Source organism: Delphinus delphis, chromosome 14, assembly GCF_949987515.2.
Source record: "Delphinus delphis chromosome 14, mDelDel1.2, whole genome shotgun sequence".
Taxonomy (NCBI): Eukaryota; Metazoa; Chordata; class Mammalia; order Artiodactyla; family Delphinidae; genus Delphinus; species Delphinus delphis.
In genome coordinates, this window is record NC_082696.1 from 19,245,941 (window position 1) to 19,264,984 (window position 19,044).

Sequence of the window (19,044 nt, forward strand, 5' to 3'; positions counted from 1 at the left end):
ACTATGGAAAATAGTATGGAGGTTCCTCAAAAATTTTAAAATAGGACTATAATATGACCCAGCAATTCCACTACTGGGTATTTATCCAAAGAAAACAAACGAACAAAAAAACTAACTTGAAAAGATATATGCACCCTGATGTTCATTGAAGCATTATTTACAATAGCCAATATATGAAAACAACCTAAGTGTCCATTGATAAAGAAGATGTTATATACATATATGATGGAATATTGTTTAGCCATAAAAAGGAATGAAATATTGCCATTTGCGACAACATGGATGTACCTTGAGGGTATTATATGCTAAGCAAAATAAGTCAGACAAAGGCAAATACTGTACGATTTCTCTTATATGAGGAATCCCAAAAAAAAGAAAGAAAGAAAAAGAAAAAAAAACATACTCATAGATACAGAGAACAGACTGGTGGTTGAAAGAGGTAGGGCTTGGGTGTGGGAGAAATGGGTAAACTACTGGGTTTTTTAATTTAAATAAATTGAATAAAATTTATTTTAATTAAAAATAAATGTATTTCTCACAGTTCTGGAGGCTGGCAGTCTAAGATCAAGGTGTCAGCAGTGTTGGTTTCTCCTGAGGACTCTCTCCTTGGCTTGTAGATGGCTGCCTTCTCACTGTGTCTTCATGTGGCCTTTTCTCTGTGTACCTGCATCCCTGGTGTGTCTCTCTTTCCTTTTAAGGACACCAGTCATATAGGATTAGGGCTCCACCCTTATCTCATTTATCTACATTTACTCATTTAATTACTTTCTTAAAGGCTGTATCTCCAAATATAGTCACATTGGGGGTTAGGACTTCATCATAGATTTTGAGAAACACAATTCAGTCCTAAAACCCAAAGTATTATTTCTAAACTGAAGTAATTCCAAGAAATGATAATAACTGAATCAGACAAGAAATTCTAAAATGTATTCTTGTTTTGCCTTATAGTTTGAAATATTGCTGTTCTTTCCCCTCCCATTTTTTAAAATTAAAATATTAGAAACTTGGGGAGCAAATCCTTGGAATTTCTTAAATTATGTGACTGACAGGTAAATGTAAGTCAAGGCGGCTTACAGGTAAAATCTCTTCAATATACGTCTTATGAATTTCTAGCATGGCTTTTTTTTTTTTTTTTTTTTTGCGGTACGTGGGCCTCTCACTGTTGTGGTGTCTCCCGGAGCACAGGCTCCAGACGCTCAGGCTCAGCGGCCATGGCTCACGGACCCAGCCGCTCCGCGGCATGTGGGATCTTCCCGGACCAGGGCACGAACCCGTGTCCCCTGCATCAGCAGGCAGACTCTCAACCACTGTGCCACCAGGGAAGCCCTCTAGCGTGGCTTTTATGTTCTCTACACTATACTTGTAGAGTTTAATGCTTAAATTGAGTTAAATAGATTAAATAAATAAAGTACACTGTTCTGGAAACATCATACTAAATTATTTTCTTGACCTGAAGTGAAAGTTTATACTTGTTTCCTGTTTCAACACAGGCCAAACAGCTGCGAGAGCATTATATGAGCAAGTGTAATACAGAGGTTGCTGAAGCACAACAAGCTTTGCTGCCGGTGCAGCAGACCGTACGTGACCTCCAGAGAAAGGTATGGCCACCAATGTGGCTTTCCTTATGTTTTTCTCCACATAACATTTTGGTTTTTGTTCTGCTCTGGGGAGAAACTTGAACTTTCTTATTCATCTTGGAATTTTTAGCACCTAGTACAGTACCTGAGCCACAATAAAAACTTATTTGCTGTTAGCAGTGTTTATTGATTGGATGAACAGACACATAGATAAATCACCTATTTTGAGGTTATTCTCTTTCATTTCTTTTAAGGTATAATGGGGTTTCCTCTTACCTTCGGTATATAACAAGTTGTCTTTTGAAGAAAGTGAAGACTTCCATAACCTTCTTTTGATCTTAGATGTGCATGTTTCCAAAACCTTTTCTTTTAAGATGTTAGAATATGAGAACCATAAGTATTTTCCTTATGAAATATGTGCCATTTGTTATTTCTAAAATTCCTCTTTTATGAAATCAGTAGCAAAGTTTAAAGAGAAGGCTACACAAAATATTTTTACTCTTTGATTTTAACCAGTTACTCCACATTTTATTCTTCCTAATTAATTATTTAGTAGTCAAGCATATAATTTTATTAGTTATCAAAGATTATTCATTGAGTAGAATCTAGTTCAGTTAGTTGAGGATAAGCATTATGACTTTATTATGCTGAGAAAGAAGCCTGTTACCTTTTCAGATATATAGAGTGAATACTGAATTTTTATTTTGTTTTAGGTATTTTTTTAGCACAGCTTTGTTATAAATGTATATAAATAAATTCTCACCCTTTCAGAGTAATCATGAAATAGGTGTTCTATTTAGTTATATATGCAGAAGTTGTACTTATTCATTGTATATACAACATGTATTGTCTCCCCACTACTGTGATTCCCTTGAGAGTTGCATTTATTGCTTCCTTTTAATTTTTCACAGAACTCTTTCCAGTGATAGAAACGTTGTGAGTACTAAAAAGACATTAATTGATCAGCTGTTGTCTTGTTTACAGATTTATTCTAATTCTCCTTGGTGGCTGAACGTGATACACAGAGCAATGGAATTTGGTATTGAAGAGGAACTTGTTCAAAGAGTGCGAAATGAAATAACCAGCAACTACAAGCAACAAACTGGCAAGCTTTCTATGTCAGAGAAGTAAGAAAATAGCACAAAACAGAATAGTTATATGAGTAGTCACCCCAAATATTCAGATCATTTGGTATTAAGAGTTACAATTAAAAGTCATAACATATTGTGATTATGAACATCTACATTTTACCTATTGTTGCATATATTTCAGACCAAAATATGAGGTATGCTTTTTTCCTGTATTTTAGTCATTTTTAACTGTTCTCTTTTCAGTGCTTTTTTTTTTCTATTTTTTAATCTGCTTAAAGTATTTTCTTTGTATCTTTGTTGGACAAAGTTGCTTAAAGCCAGCTCTTTAAGCAAAGTTTTGAAACAGACTTTGTTTAGGAGAATTTTTCCCTTGGGGTAAGGCATTCATATTTCCCTATGTCATTCATTCCCTAAGGGCTAAGCTCATAGTGCCACAGTGGCCCAGGTTTTATATTGTAGAGTCTGCTTTGTCTTCCCCATCTTTCTTCTCAGCAACAATCACCATTCTTCAAGATAGATAAGTTGGGTTATTCCTCTTGAAGTAAGAATGGTGAATAATTCTTCCCAGAGAACAAATATACCCTATCAAAAGTACCTTCAGTGGTATAACCCAAAGGAATGTCTGTCTAATGTGGGGAATTTAGGTGTTGCGGCAGAACTGTTGATTCTAGGGAGGGGGACAGAGGAGGATCTTTATGGCTTCTCAGATCATATCTCAGTATAATGTCAGCCTTGGGATTAAAGTTGGTTTTCAGTGAAAAATTCAGTATAAGAATATCTTTGAAATGTTTTAAAGTGTTTTCATGTGCTCTTCTAAAAACTTTTTCAGGTGTCTGCTAACACCCTAAAAAATATGCTACATTTTCTATATGTCATTAACTTGGATGTACCTTAATGTAATCATCTTTTTCACCATTCAGAACGTGATGAGCTTCTCATTTCTGAAGTATATGCAGTATATTATGCTTTTGAGTGCACTCCCTTTTTCCATCTTAAGCCCAAGAATCACTGTTCCAGGATAAGTTGTCATTTATGTCATGAATTCATCTTACCAGTTTTAAAGCTATGTCCTAATAATGTGTTCTGCCAGCACTGTGGCATCAGCTGATAAAGGAAAATATTTTAAAATATCTTTAACTTATTTTCCTTATATCACACAAAAACTGCTTTTTTTTTCCTTAGAAACTACTTTTAAAAGTTGTAAATCCTCATGTTAGAATATATCCCCTATTAAATGTTTTGAGGTCCCAGGTCTGTAAAAGGACCAACAGGAAACATAAAATGTATAATTCATTATGCAAACATGGTTTTAAAAAACATTAGACATAAATAGAAAATAAGAAAACACATTTTTAAAGTTAATTTTTTTTATATTACATGTATTCAGAGATCATCTTAACACTGCTGCTGTGTTTTTTAATGAGACATATCTCAGGCACCAAACTACTTATGTTTGCTTGTTAATGATTCTTGGGGAAGACTATGTAGCTTGGTGATTAAGAGCGCAAGTAGGTTCTCAAGACAGACTGCCTGTGTTCATACCTCAGTGCCACCACTTGTTAGCTCTTTGAACTTGGGAAAGTTGTATAAGCTCTCTCTGCCTTAGTTTCTTCATCTATAAAACCACACAGCATTGTAGTGAGGATTAGTAAATTAATATTTGTAAAGTGCTTACTTAAAATAGTACCTACCATTATGGTGTCTAAGAGTCACCTTCTATTACTATGTTTTCTTCTCTTTCATTTAAAGGACCTGCAAGAGAGAACATGGCAAAGACGTGTTAAGTGCTGATCTGTGATATTTTTCAGCCCTTACTCACATGCTTAGACCTGAGTTAGTGGAGAGAACTTTTCCAAAGCCACTTCTTCCCATTGGTTCAATGTTAATTTTCGAAGAGCAGCTTAAATTTGTAATAACTTACAAATAAAAAACTGTTTTCTTTTTGTGAATAGTATTGATACCTAACCTAATTTTAAGTATCTCTAAGTAAATTTTTTTAGAAATTACTGAGCAGCTATTCTATGCCTATTATATATGTTTTTGAAAAAGGGGTATAATCTAATTCTTACCTTCTAAAAGTTAGCTTAATGAGAAGACAAGAATCGTAAATAATTTGAGAAATGTGAGTATGTATAAAAACTAAACAAAGTACGAAAATGAATAATGTTGTTAATAAACTCCATGAACAGAAAGAAACATAGATTAGTGTTGTGAAATATTGGGAAAGCCTTTTAGGAAGGAATGTGGGCTCTTTTGAACAATTTGGAGAGAATGGCATATGGCATTTTAGGAAGAAGGATATACTCTTAACTTAAAAAGCAAACAAATCTTGTTTTTGTGTTTTAATTTCTTATTATTCTAGGCTTTCATTTTCCTTTCAAAAACCCATACACACACATCCATACATTTTTTTTCTTGACCCATTTCATTTATAGTTTATCAGAATGGTTAAGAGCATTGTGTTTGGGTTTAACTCCTAGCCCGTGGCTGCCACATAATAACTTTGTATCTTTACTTAAATTACTTTAATTCATTAATCTTCATCTATAACATGTGCACAGTTGGGTATCTATTGAGGTTATACAGGAAAAGTGCTTGGCAAAGTGCCTGGCATTTAGTACATGCTTAATAAAAATATATGTGTATATGTATAAGTTCCTTGTAATATAATTCTTGGCTACTTTTCTCCTTTCTTCTCAGCTTTCTGTCTCTACTTTTCATCCTACAAGTCAATCAGTATTACAAAGAAAGAATGTGGCAGTCCTGATCTTTCAAAGACATCAGACACAGAGACATAGATTTTACATACTGTTTTTCAGGTTTTACATATTGTTTTTCGTTTCTGAGGGCAGGCACTATCAGATGTTTTTGTTATCTTTTGTAGTAGACAACCCAATGTTATTATTCTTTGTTTACTAGTAGATACCAATTGAATACACTCCTACTGTAAACTCACTCAGGTGTGACTAAGTAAAATGTTGCAGTTTCTTTAACACTTTGCCAACCACTTCTTGAATTTTTAGGAAATTGACCTACTGTTCTTTTCTTTGCTGTGTGTGTGGTGCTGGTGATGGGAATCAGGTTCCATGACTGCAGAGGTCTTCAGTTCTTACTTACAACACATATGGAAGAGCTAAGTAAGTTCCAGAAGCAAGTAAGAGACGCTGTAAAAAATCTGGAGGGACCTCCATCTCGTCATGTTATTGAGTCTGCAACAATCTGCCACCTCCGGCCAACCAGGCTTCCTCTCAATTGGTAGGTAATAGGAGAAATCATCCAATGAATGGCATCATTCCACTGAGCTAGATTTCTCCTGAGAGAAGCAACACTGGCTCACATAATAAAACATTTTTCACTTGAATTCAGACAGAAGTAGAGATGTATTATTAATCGAACTTTAAAAAAAAAAACCTCTCTAGGACCACATACCTGAGGACCACGTATTTTTTTTTTCTAAAATGGCATATTTGTTGTAAAGAAAATGTGAAGTATAAAATACTAAGCCTCTTTTAGAAATTACCTGATTGCAGTTATGTTTGTGAATATTTCTCTGATAATTTCTTCTTTTCCAGCTGTGTCTTTTGTAAGGCTGATGAATTGTTCACAGAGTATGAATCGAAGTTATTTTCTCACACGTAAGTTCTCCGATTGATTATTTCCCATCAGGAAAATGAAACATTTTACAAGACTTGGTATTTTAATTTATACAACTACATTTTCCTCACAATAACATTGCTTATATTTTTTTCTCTTATCCAGCCAGTTTACTAAACTTTAGCATTTGCCCATTTAACATGCTCAGTTTCACCTGTGCTGACGTTTACCCCCAAATGCTCCTGTCGTGTGGTAATATGTGCTTAAGGGACAGTTTATGGGAGTACACAGACTGTGCAGTCCAACAGATATGACCTCAAATCCCTGCTCACTACTATGCACAGATTACTTCTCTAAGCCTCAGGATCCTCATTTGTGAAATGAAGATAATAACACCTCACTGAGTTTTCTTTATGTATATTAAATAAGAAAAGGCATATAATTACTTAGCATAGTGGGTTTTTTTTTGTTTTTTTAATTAACATCTTTATTGTAGTATAATTGCTTTACAATGTTGTGATAGTTTCTGCTGTATAACAAACTGAATCAGCTATATGTATACATATATCCCCATATATCCTCCCTCTTGTGTATCCCTCCCACCCTCCCTATCCCAACCCACTAGGTGGTCACAGAGCACCAAGCTGATCCCCCTGTGCTATGCGGCTGCTTCCCACTAGCTATCTGTTGTACATTTAGTAGTGTATATATGTCCATGCCACTCTCTCACTTCATACCAGCTTACCGTTCCCCCGCCCTGTCTCCTCAAGTCCATTCTCTACATCTGCGTCTTTATTCCTGTCCTGCCACTAGGTTCTTCAGAACCTTTTTTTTTTTTTTTTTAGATTCCATAAATATGTGTTAGCATACAGTATTTATTCTTCTCTTTCTGACTTACTTCACTCTGTATAACAGACTCTAGGTCCATCCACCTCAATACAAATAACTCAATTTCACTTCTTTTTATGGCTGAGTAATATTCCATTGTATACATGTGCCACATCTTCTTTATCCATTCATCTGTCGATGGACACGTAGTTTACTTCCATGTTCTGGCTCTTTTAAATAAAGCTGCAGTGAACATTGTGGTACTTGACTCTTTTTGAATTATGGTTTTCTCAGGGTATATGCCCAGTAGTGGGAATGCTGGGCCTTATGTTAGTTCTATTTTTAGTTTTTTAAGGAACCTCCATACTGTTCTCCGTAGTGGTTATATCAATTTACATTCCCACCAACAGTGCAAGAGGGTTCCCTTTTCTCCACACCCTCTCCAGCATTTATTGTTTCTAGATTTTTTTGATGATGGCCATGCTGACTGGTGTGAGGTGATACCTCATTGTAGTTTTGATTTGCATTTCTCTAATGATTAGTGATGTTGAGTATCCTTTCCTGTGTTTGCTGGCAATCTGTATATGTTCTTTGGAGAAATGTCTATTTAGGTCTTCTGCCCATTTTTGGATTGGGTTGATTGTTTTTTCATATTGAGCTGCTTGTAAATTTTGGAGATTAATCCTTTGTCAGTAGCTTCATTTGCAAATATTTTCTCCCATTCTGAGGGTTGTCCTTTCATCTTGTTTATGGTTTCCTTTGCTGTGCAAAAGCTTTTAAATAGGTCCCATTTGTTTATTTTTGTTTTTTCCATTTCTCTGGGAGGTGGGTCGAAAAGGATCTTGCTGTGATTTATGTCATAGAGTGTTGTGCCTATGTTTTCCTCTAAGAGTTTTATAATGTCTAGCCTTACATTTAGTTCTTTAATCCATTTTGAGTTTATTTTTGTGTATGGTGTTAGGAAGTGTTCTAATTTCATTTTACATGTAGCTGTCTAGTTTTCCCAACACCACTTATTGAAGAGGCTGTCTTTTCTCCATTGTATATCCTTGCCTCCTTTATCAAAAATAAGGTAACCATATGTGCATGGGTTTATCTCTGGGCTTTCTATCATTTTCCATTGACCTATATTTCTTTTTTTGTGCCCGTACCATACTGTCTTGATTACTGCAGCTTTGTAGTATAGTCTAAAGTCAGGGAGTCTGATTCCTCCAACTCCGTTTTTCTTTCTCAAGATTGCTTTGGCCTTTTGGGGTCTTTTGTGTTTCCATACAAATTTGTGAAATTTTTTGTTCCAGTTCTGTGAAAAATGCCAGTGGTAGTTTGATAGGGATTGCATTGAATCTGTAGATTGCTTTGCTTAGTAGAGTCATTTTCACAATGTTGATTCTTCCAATCCAAGAACATGGTATATCTCTCCATCTATTTGTATCATCTTTAATTTCTTTCAGCAGTGTCCTGTAGTTTTCTGCATACAGGTCTTTTGTCTCCTAAGGTAGGTTTATGCCTAGGTATTTTATTCTTTTTCTTGCAATGGTAAATGGGAGTGTTTCCTTAATTTCTCTTTCAGATTTTTCATCATTAGTGTATAGGAATGCAAGAGATTTCTGTGCATTAATTTTGTACCCTGCTACTTTACCAAATTCATTCATTAGCTCTAGTAGTTCTCTGGTAGCATCTTTAGGATTATCTATGTATAGTATCATGTCATCTGCAAACAATGACAGCTTTACTTCTTCTTTTCCAATTTAGATTCCTCTTATTTCTTTTTCTTCTCTGATTGCTGTGGCTAAAACTTCCAAAACTATGTTGAATAATAGTGGTGAGAGTGGGCACCTTGTCTTGTTCCTGATCTTAGTGGAAATAGTTTCAGTTTTTCACCATTGAGGACGATGTTTGCTGTGGGTTTGTCATATATGGCCTTTATTATGTTGAGGTAAGTTCCCTCTGTGCCTGCTTTCTGGAGGGTTTTTGTAAATGGTCATTGCATTTTGTCAAAAGCTTTTTCTGCATCTATTGAGATCATCATATGGTTTTTTTTCTTCAGTTTGTTAATATGGTGTATCACATTGATTCATTTGCATATATTGAAGAATCCTTGCATTCCTGGGATAAACCCCACTTGATCATGGTGTATGATCCTCTTAATGTGCTATTGGATTCTGTTTGTTAGTATTTGGTTGAGAATTTTTGCATCAAGGTTCATCAGTGATATTGGCCCGTAGTTTTCTTTCCTTGTGACATCTCTGTCTGGTTTTGGTATCAGGGTGATGGTGGCCTCGTAGAATGACTTGGGGAGTGTTCCTCCCTCTGCTATATTTTGGAAGACTCGAGAAGGATAGGTGTTAGCTCCTCTCTAGATGTTTGATAGAATTCGCCTGTGAAGCCATCTGGTCCTGGGCTTTTGTTTGTTGGAAGATTTTTAATCACAGTTTCAATTTCAGTGCTTGTGATTGGTCTGTTTATGTTTTCTAATTCTTCCTGGTTCCGTCTTGGAAGGTTGTGCTTTTCTAAGAATTTGTCCATTTCTTCCAGGTTGTCCATTTTATTGGCATATAGTTGCTTGTAGTAATCTCTCATGATCCTTTGTATTTCTGCAGTGTCACATGTTACTTCTCCTTTTTCATTTCTAATTCTATTGATTTGAGTCTTCTCCCTTTTTTTCTTGATGAGTCTGGCTAAAGGTTTATCAATTTTGCTTGTCTTCTCAAAGAACCAGCTTTTCGTTTTATTGATCTTTGCTATTGTTTCCTTCATTTCTTTTTCATTTATTTCTTATCTGATCTTTATGATTTCTTTCCTTCTTCTAACTTTGGGGTTTTTTTGTTCTTTCTCTAATTGCTATAGATGTAAGGTTAGGTTATTTATTTGAGATGTTTCTTGTTTCTTGTGGTAGGATTGTATCGCTCTAAGCTTGCCTCTAGGAACTACTTTTGCTGCATCCCATAGGTTTTGGGTCATCATGTTTTCATTGTCATTTCTTTCTAGGTATTTTTTTATTTTCTCTTTGATTTCTTCAGTGATCTCTTGGTTATTTAGTAGTGTATTGTTTAGCCTCCAAGTGTTTGTATTTTTTCAGATTTTGTCTTGTAATTGATATCTAGCCTCATAGAGTTGTGGTTGGAAAAGATACTTGATACGATTTCAGTTTTCTTAAGTTTACCAAGACTTGATTTGTGACCCAAGATATGGTCTATCCTGGAGAATGTTCCATGAGCACTTGAGAAGGCAGTGTATTCTGTTGTTTTTGGATGGAATGTCCTGTAAATATCAATTAAGTCCATCTTGTTTAATGCATCATTTAAAGTTTGTGTTTCCTTATTTATTTTCATTTTGGATGATCTGTCCATTGGTGAAAGTGGGATATTAAAGTCTCCTACTATGGTTATGTTACTGTCGACTTCCCCTTTTATGGCTGTTAGCATTTGCCTTATGTATTGAGGTGCTCCTATGTTGGGTGCATAAACATTTACAATTGTTATATCTTCTTCTTGGATTGATCTCTTGATCATTATGTAGTGTCCTTCTTTGTCTCTTATAATAGTCTTTATTTTAAAGTCTATTTTATCTGCTATGAGAATTGCTACTCCAGCTTTCTTTTGATTTCCAATTGCATGGAATATCTTTTTCCATCCCCTCACTTTCAGTCTGTATGTGTCCCTAGGTCTGAAGCGGCTCTCTAGTAGACAGCATATATATGGGTCTTGTTTTTATATCCATTCAGCCAGTCTGTGTCTTTTGATTGGAGCATTTAATCGATTTACATTTAAGGTAGTTATTAGTATGTATGTTCCTGTTATCATTTTCTTAATAGTTTTGGGTTTATTATTGTAGGTCTTTTCCTTGTCTTGTGTTTCCTGACTAGAGAAGTTCCTTTAGCATTTCTTGTAAAACTAGTTTGGTGATGCTGAATTCTCTTAGCTTTTGCTTGTCTGTAAAGGTTTTAATTTCTCTGTTGAATCTGAATGAGGTCCTTTCTGGGTAGAGTAATCTTGGTTGTAGGTTTTTTCCTTTCATCACTTTAAATATGTCCTGCCACTCCCTTCTCTCTTACAGAATTTCTGCTGAAAGATCAGCTGTTAACCTTATGGGGATTCCCTTGTATGTTATTTGTTGTTTTTCCCTTGCTGCTTTTAATATTTTTTCTTTGATTGTTTGATTACTATGTGTCTTGGCGTGTTTCTCCTGCAGTGGCAGAGGCCAGCGTGACGTTGCAACAGCCTGAGGTGCGCCATGTGTTCTCCTGGTGTAGTTGTCCATGGATCACGGGACCCTGGCAGTGGCGGGCTGCACAGGCTCCCGGGAAGGGGGGTGTGGACAGTGACCTGTGCTCGCACACAGGATTCTTGGTGGCTGCAGCAGCAGCCTTAGCATTTCATGCCCATCTCTGGTGTCCGCGCCAATAACCGTGGCTCACGCCCATCTCTGGAGCTCGTTTAGGCAGTGCTTTGAATCCTCTCCTCATGCACCCTGGAACAACGGTCTCTTGCCTCTTAGGCAGGTCCAGACTTTTTCCCATACTCCCTCCCAGCTAGCTGTGGTGCACTAGCCCCCTTCCAGCTGTGTTCACACCGCCAACCCCAGTACCCTCCCTGCACTCCGACAGGAAGCTGGAGCCTCAGCTCCCAGCCCCGCCCACCCCGGCGGGTTAGCAGACAAGCCTCTCGGGCTGGTGAGTGCTGGTCGGCACCGATCCTCTGTGCGGGAATCTCTCTGCTTTACCCTCTGAACCGCTGTTGCTGCGCTGTCCTCCGTGGCTCCACAGCTCCCCCCGACGCCGCCATCCCCCCGCCTCTGCCAGTGAAGGCACTTCCTAGTGTGTAGAAACTTTTCCTCCTTCACAGCTCCCTCCCAGCGGTGCAGGTCCTGTCCCTATTCTTTTGTCTTTTTTTGTCTTTTTTCCTTAGCCCTACCCAGGTATGTGGGAAGTTTCTTGACTTTTGGGAAGTCTGAGGTCTTCTGCCAGCATTCAGTAGGTGTTCTGTAGGAGTTGTTCCACATGTAGGTGTATTTCTGATGTATTTGTGGGGAGGAGGGTGATCTCCACGTCTTACTTCTCCGCATCTTGAAGGTCTCTTCTCTAGCATAGTGTTTGATACATGGTAAATGTTCTATAAAAATGTTAGCTCTTTTTAGTAATACACTTTCTCCAACACAGATTTGAAGTCTTCATCCTTGTGCTAGGGATTAAGCTACTTAGTACATTTAGTAAAATTATTCCTATTTTACAAACATGGAAATTGAGAAGAGAGTAAGTCTGATTGTACTTTTAGGTCATCTTGTGGTTTTTCTGTTTTATTTTTGCATGGTTGATAGTGGTGGTAATTTGTGTTTTGTATTATTTTAATTCACAGAGCAAGATTTTAGCCTGGAATTTATAGCCATTTTTTATTAGGCCAGTTTGCTCTCAAGAAAGCACTTGTCAAATGTATGATACCTCAAGCATTTTCAGAGTTGGCTTGGTTTTTCCAAAAACTTGCAAGCATGATCTTGTAGATATGACGTTGAAAGATGTTGATGAAATTTTTGTTTTTGACCTTGCTATGATATTAGCTCTGGCAATATCATTTTTATAGTACTTGTTACCCACTGACAGTAATTACTGTGGTTTTGTTCTCAAATGTCTTCAGAGTCAAAGGCCAGACTGCAATATTTGAGGAGATGATAGAAGATGAAGAAGGACTGGTGGATGATCGAATACCTACCACCAACCGGGGTCTGTGGGCAATAAGTGAGACAGAGCGATCCATGAAAGCTCTGCTATCGTTTGCAAAATCACATCGATTTGATGTTGAATTCATTGATGAGGGAAGTACTTCAATGGATCTCTTTGAAGCTTGGAAGAAAGAATATAAGGTAACAGTAATTTAAAACTTCCTTCCCATATTAAGAATTCTCCTCCTTGGGCTTCCCTGGTGGCAGAGTGGTTGAGAGTATGCCTGCCGATGCAGGGTACATGAGTTTGTGCCCCGGTCCGGGAAGATCCCATGTGCCGCGGAGCGGCTGGGCCAGTGAGCCATGGCCACTGAGCCTGCGCGTCTGGAGCCTGTTCTCCACAACGGTAGAGGCCACAACATTGAGAGGCCCGCGTACCGAAAAAAAAAAATACAAAAGAATTCTCCTCCTTTACATTAATTCTAGTTGCTACTTTCCTTTTTCTCTCTTCAGTTTTTAAAAATCTGCTTTAGAGAGTTGAGGTGTCGTAATTTATCTTTCCCTAAAATGTAATGATTGTAATGATGAATAATAAATATAATAATACTGAACAAATGAGAAGTTTCTGTTCATTAAGTTACTAAAAATCATTACTAAAATGAAATTTATATGAAACCTTTTGTTTTTCCTTGAAAGTGTGTTATTCTAGTCTTAGCTTGGTCTTACACTGCTGTTCTCTGAAATCAGAGTGTGGCTTTGTTTCCTTTTTTGTTTTTTTCTTTTGCTCTGTGAATAACAATCAAACATCAACAACCTTAAAGATTGGAGAACATAGTAAACATTTCTCAACATATAAGACTAGAAACCATTGCAATTAATAATGCACAAAGGGACTCTTCATATTTATACTTAATAATTTCATCATATTATAACTCTATGCTTGAGATTCCAGAATTCATTAATTTTGAATTATTCTTTATATGTGGATTTTTTAATCCCTTGTCCTACTTTGCAAGTGAGATGGGTGAGGAAATAAAAGAAGTGGGTTTTTTATTTATAATGTTATATTCCATTTGATATCTTTTATTTTTTTAATCTAAAGTTCTTGCCTTTTAAAGCAGGATAAAAATTTCTCTCAAGAAAGAAGCTGTGCTGTCTATAATATCAAGTCATACATTTGATAGATTGAAGAATGATACTTCCATAGCATCAAAATCATTGGTTCATAGTAGTTTTTTTCTTTTCACATTACTATTCTAAAAGCAAAAGCACATTAACACAGTAAATTACAGCAAGTCATGGAAGAAACAATACTATATACAGTGTTCATTTGCCCCTACGTTCTTCCTTTGAGCTCAGTTTAGCCACATGGTCTGTGTCAGAGGAGTGCTTATCATGCAGTTCACCCAGATCTTTGTTCATTTGTTCTCCATAACATTGCAGACTAAACCCTTTAACAACAGTGTAAATGAATGAGCTACTGCTACACACATCAATCAGGATCTAACTCAAAGCATAATGTTAGTTAGTGAAGAAAGCAGATCAAAAAATTTTATACTGATTGATAGCATTTTTATAAATTTCAGAAACATATAAAACCAGATTATTAAGGATGTATGGATTAGTATAACTCCAGCAAAAAGTACAGAATAGTAAGTCCAATTCAGAATAGTGGTTACCCCATTGTTGGGGGTTGAAGGAAGAATGTGTGAGGCAAGAGAGTGATGCAGTTGAGAAGGAACACAGGCTTCCTAAGGAACTGGCATTATTCTCTTTCCTAATTCAGATGATGTGGACTCAGTTGTATACTTTAATATTCTCATTATCATATATACATATTATTTTGAGAATGTGCAATATTTTATAATAAAAAGTATTTCTTTAAAAAATAAAGCAGAGATTCCACCAGTCTAGTATTGATCTGTAAAGGTCTTTGGTCCTACCAAGAAATCTCGGGGTATGCTGTTCCTGAGATTCTGAAGAGGCAATACACTATAGTGTCCTGTGGAGATTATTCAGACCCACTGCCTCATCCTAAAAATGGCCCAAGAATTGCTTGTACCTTAGACCCGTAATGAAAACACTGTGTATGATTTAAGACCTCAGTGAAGACTCTTGACCAAGGGACATCTTGGTGGTTTTAACCAGTTTTAATTATGTGCTTTACCACTGTCTGTCTTTTCTGTTCTTTCAGTTGCTTCATGAATATTGGATGGCTCTGAGGAATCGTGTGTCTGCTGTTGATGAGCTTGCAATGGCTACAGAACGACTAAGAGTACGTGATCCTAGGGAGCCAAAGCCCAGTCCACCAGTTCCTCATATCATTGAACCACATGAGGTAATTTGCAAATGAATCACAGAAAAGAACACAGCAAATAGATGTCACAAAAATCCAAGATCCATAGAAGGGATAGAGTCAGGGCAGTGATGTCTTCAATAAGTAAGTGTTTCATATCTGCTCTTCGTTTGAGCCATATGAAGTTGTTTGTTTTTGTAGTAGGTCAGAGATGAGCAATTTCATGTCTAATACATGCTTAGCATTCACTGTTTGGGTGCATTTGCACGTTTGTTTGTTTCTCTCCACGTTGCATATTCATCTATTCTTGAGCACCTTTTGCGTGCCAAAACCTAAAGATATTCTTGGTCAGTTTTTAGACGTATGTCCTATTACTTCAGCTTTTTCAGAACTAAAAAAATCTTCCATGAGAACAACCAAGAACTGATTTTGCACTGTTTTCCTTTGCTAACAATGAACAGATATTGACAACTTATCGTCTGTTAAATTCCTCTTTGTATCTCAGAATTAAAAAAATAACTCCACCAACCTTTTTTCTTCATATTAAAAATATTATTTTCTTTAGAATTTGTTTTTATTCCTTTAATCTTTTAAATCTTTTTTTTCCTATAAAGCTTGAAGACTGTAACTTAGAAAAACTTAGAAATATTCATTATATACTATTTCACTTCATTTTTAAAATAGAATTCTCAATAAGTTTTAAGTGAAAACAAATTCCTCTTTTTTTTTTTCTGTTACCATATTCTACTGGCGGGGGGGTGGGGCACAGAAAGGAGGAGCAGAGAGATTCTTCCTTGGATTTCTTAAAATCACTTCATTTGTATGGCCAAAGTAGCATACCATTTTATTTTTCTTTATCGCATGAATGTATTACTGAAAAATCATACACAAATAGCCTTTAGTTGATTTTTAACCTACTTCAGGTATATAGGGAAGCTTTTTATTTAAAAGAATTCTGCCTTGAATTTTGTCTTCTATACAGTAAAATATATATATTTTTTGAAATATGTTAATATTATCTAGTATCCCTTTTGCAAATTTGAGTTTTCACATGTAAATATGTTTTCATAAAATAGGACACTTTTTAAGAAAGAATTAAAATAGAAGAATTGTGCATGTTTAATATAATGTTACCATCTTAGAATAAAGAAGTTGTTTTGTTCTGTTTTTAGGTAGAACAAAATCGTATAAAACTACTAAACGATAAAGCTGTTGCTACATCACAGCTTCAGAAAAAACTCGGGCAGCTTCTTTACCTAACTAACTTGGAGAAGGTACTGTTTTTAAAAGATGCTACTTTTTCCCATACTGTATTATCAATAAACCACTTTATTGACTCCTTTCATTTAATCTATTAGTCCCCTAATTAATGGTATAGGTGTTTTTTTAATCATTCTTTTATTTGTTTGTGTTAGTTATGTGAGTCAGAACACTAGCTATGTCTGCAATAGCTACACAGATCACAAAAGAAGATGATATCTATAGAAAATATGTTATACAGATAATGTAAAGGGTATGCAGTATATAGTATAGCACAATGTAAACAGACTGTAGTTGGAAGCCTTGAATAGTGAAAGTATTACAACATACCACTCAGCAAAGATAAACGCATGCATCCAATAACGCATACACGGATTCTTTTAATTTGTTTTTTGAAACTGTGTAGTGTGTTTGGAAAGCTGCTAAATAAGAGGACGTGGAAACGAATTATTTAATGTAATTCACAACATATTTTCTTAGTAGTAAGCAAAGTACTGTATTGGACTTTGATGAATATAATTCCATTTTCTGGCAAGAATAAATGGGAGTGGCAGAGTAACTTATCAGAACAACATATAATAGTAGATTTTTGGATAGGGCAAATGAAGGAAAGCAGTAGACTACAATTGGTCCTGAAAACTAGTACAAAATACATTTAAGTGAATCATTAAATCTCAGCAACGACAAAATGAAAAAGTTGGACATTCTTTATAGGTAAAATAGCATAGTAGTTAAGAAGGTAGACTTTTGGACCTAGATAGTGCAAATTTGAATCATGATGCCACTATTTTCTAGATATAGGACTCTATTCAAGTTATTTACTTCTCTTTGTCCCATTTGTAAAATGAGAAAAGTAACACTATCTTGTAGGGCTCTCTTGAGGATCAAATGAATTCATATATGTAAGTGCTAAAGTGTTTACTGGTTTATTAAGCACTTTCTAGGTATTCACTATTAATATTATTATATTATTACTATTATTATAATGATGACTACTATTTTGGCAGGGGAAAAAAGAGAAGAACTTTAAGTCAATCTCTCAAAATGCTAGCTATAGAAAAATAACATTCAGAAAAAAATTCTTGATATTTCTGGACGTGAGTTTTTAAAATACAAGATTTCTGTACTTTAAATGTGAGAGTCAAAATTAAGAGACAGTTGATGATTCTTTTAGTTATGGAACATAAGTTGATATTCTCTATATGTTGAATTATTTTTTTAAAAATTAAAATTCCAAGGATATAATCTATGTAGGAAAACCCATTTGGCAAAAAATATAAGAAAATAATATTTACTGTATAAATGAAGGAAAATAAGCAATCTGCAAACTACTAAGCATAGGACAAATCCAGCCCATCACCTGTTTTCGTGAATAAAGTTTTATTGGAATACAGCTATACTCATTCGTTAAGTATTGTCTACAGCTGCTTTTGTGCTATAATAGCAGAGTTGAGGAGTTGCAGCAGAGATCGTATGGCCGACAAAGCCTAAAATATTTACAATCATGCCCTTTATGGAAAACATGCTAATTCTTACATTAAATAAATTAGAAAAGAAGAGGTATTGTAAATTCTGGTGGATTGTTTACAAAATGCTATAGTAATACCTTCTCTTGCGTGCTTGCTCTTGGTTAATCCCCTCCTACACTGACTGTAGGCTTAGGCAGATGACTTGTTTTTGGCCTTGTGTCACAGAGATTTGAAAAGTCCACGCACTTTGGAATTCTTCCAATTGTGTCATGTTTTGGAACTCTGCGACTATGTGAAGAAGCCCAGGTTACCTTTCTTGAGGAGCAAAAACCTCAGCTTAGCCCTCTCCCCAGACCAGCTAGCCTACCAACTGCTAGATATGAGTGTGGGCCGTCCTGGACCATCCAGCCCAAGCCAAATCAGTGCATCCCAAAGTAACCCAGGTGACCTGTAGCATCAGGAGAAATTCATGTTTTTTTAGCCACTAAGGTTTTAGGTGGTTTGCTATGTTACCTGAAACAAATCAATAATTAACAGAGGAAAAGAATAATTCAGTCCAACTTTTTTTAAATGCTGCGTACTTATGTTGTAGTTAATGGAATTGTTTTAACCATTAGAACTTCTGAATCCATGCACAATTTGGCTTTTTTTTTTCTGCTTATAAGAGTCAAAGGATAATCAAGAACAATTTAGTAATCTGTGAGTCTATTTTACTTTCCTTTATGTTTTCCTCAGTTTTAAAACCTGTTCATTTGATGACTTTTTTGGAAATCTTTCAGTTTTTAAAGAGACTTTGAAAAGCTATTATACTTCAACATAATTTCCAGGCATAGTTAGGTCTCAAATCAGTAATATTTCTGGTTTCTAATTATTTGCTTTGCCTTGGTGAGATTAGAAAAAGGATACAGAGAAGAAATCAGTATTAATAAGGAGTTATGTGAATAAATGCTGCCTCTTCCCAATGTCTTTGATCCCATGCCAAGTGGACATGCAGAATATCTATTTCTTTATTAAAAAAATATATCTAACATGAAAGTAAAATTTGAGAATTTAGGTAAATTATATCATATTTTGCTTTTTATTTTGCCTTCTATCATAATCACAAATACAGTAATATGATAACTTTAACAAACTGTGTTAAAAATTGAGTCCATAAATAAATGTTATTTGTAAATCCCAGGAATGATAGTATTAATATATGAATTATTAGGTCATCTCAATTATTAGATTATTTTAATTGCCAACATTTACTTTTATAAATGAGTTGTACTACA

At 35.5% G+C, this 19,044-nt stretch overlaps 1 protein-coding gene across 3 annotated transcripts in view; it reads left to right on the forward strand.

Annotated features, from left to right (window-relative positions):
* Positions 1–19,044, forward strand: part of SHPRH (SNF2 histone linker PHD RING helicase) — an 82,860-nt gene that overhangs the window by 39,347 nt on the left and 24,469 nt on the right. For all 3 annotated transcript variants that reach the window (XR_009521902.1, XM_060029832.1, XM_060029833.1), the window contains exons 17-23: positions 1,491–1,598; positions 2,562–2,704; positions 5,750–5,923; positions 6,241–6,303; positions 12,721–12,946; positions 14,940–15,083; positions 16,214–16,315. Coding sequence is in view for 2 of the 3 variants with exons in the window: in XM_060029832.1 (XP_059885815.1) it covers positions 1,491–1,598; positions 2,562–2,704; positions 5,750–5,923; positions 6,241–6,303; positions 12,721–12,946; positions 14,940–15,083; positions 16,214–16,315 (960 nt within the window). In the remaining variant the exon portion in view is untranslated. The remainder of the gene's footprint in view (positions 1–1,490; positions 1,599–2,561; positions 2,705–5,749; positions 5,924–6,240; positions 6,304–12,720; positions 12,947–14,939; positions 15,084–16,213; positions 16,316–19,044) is intronic.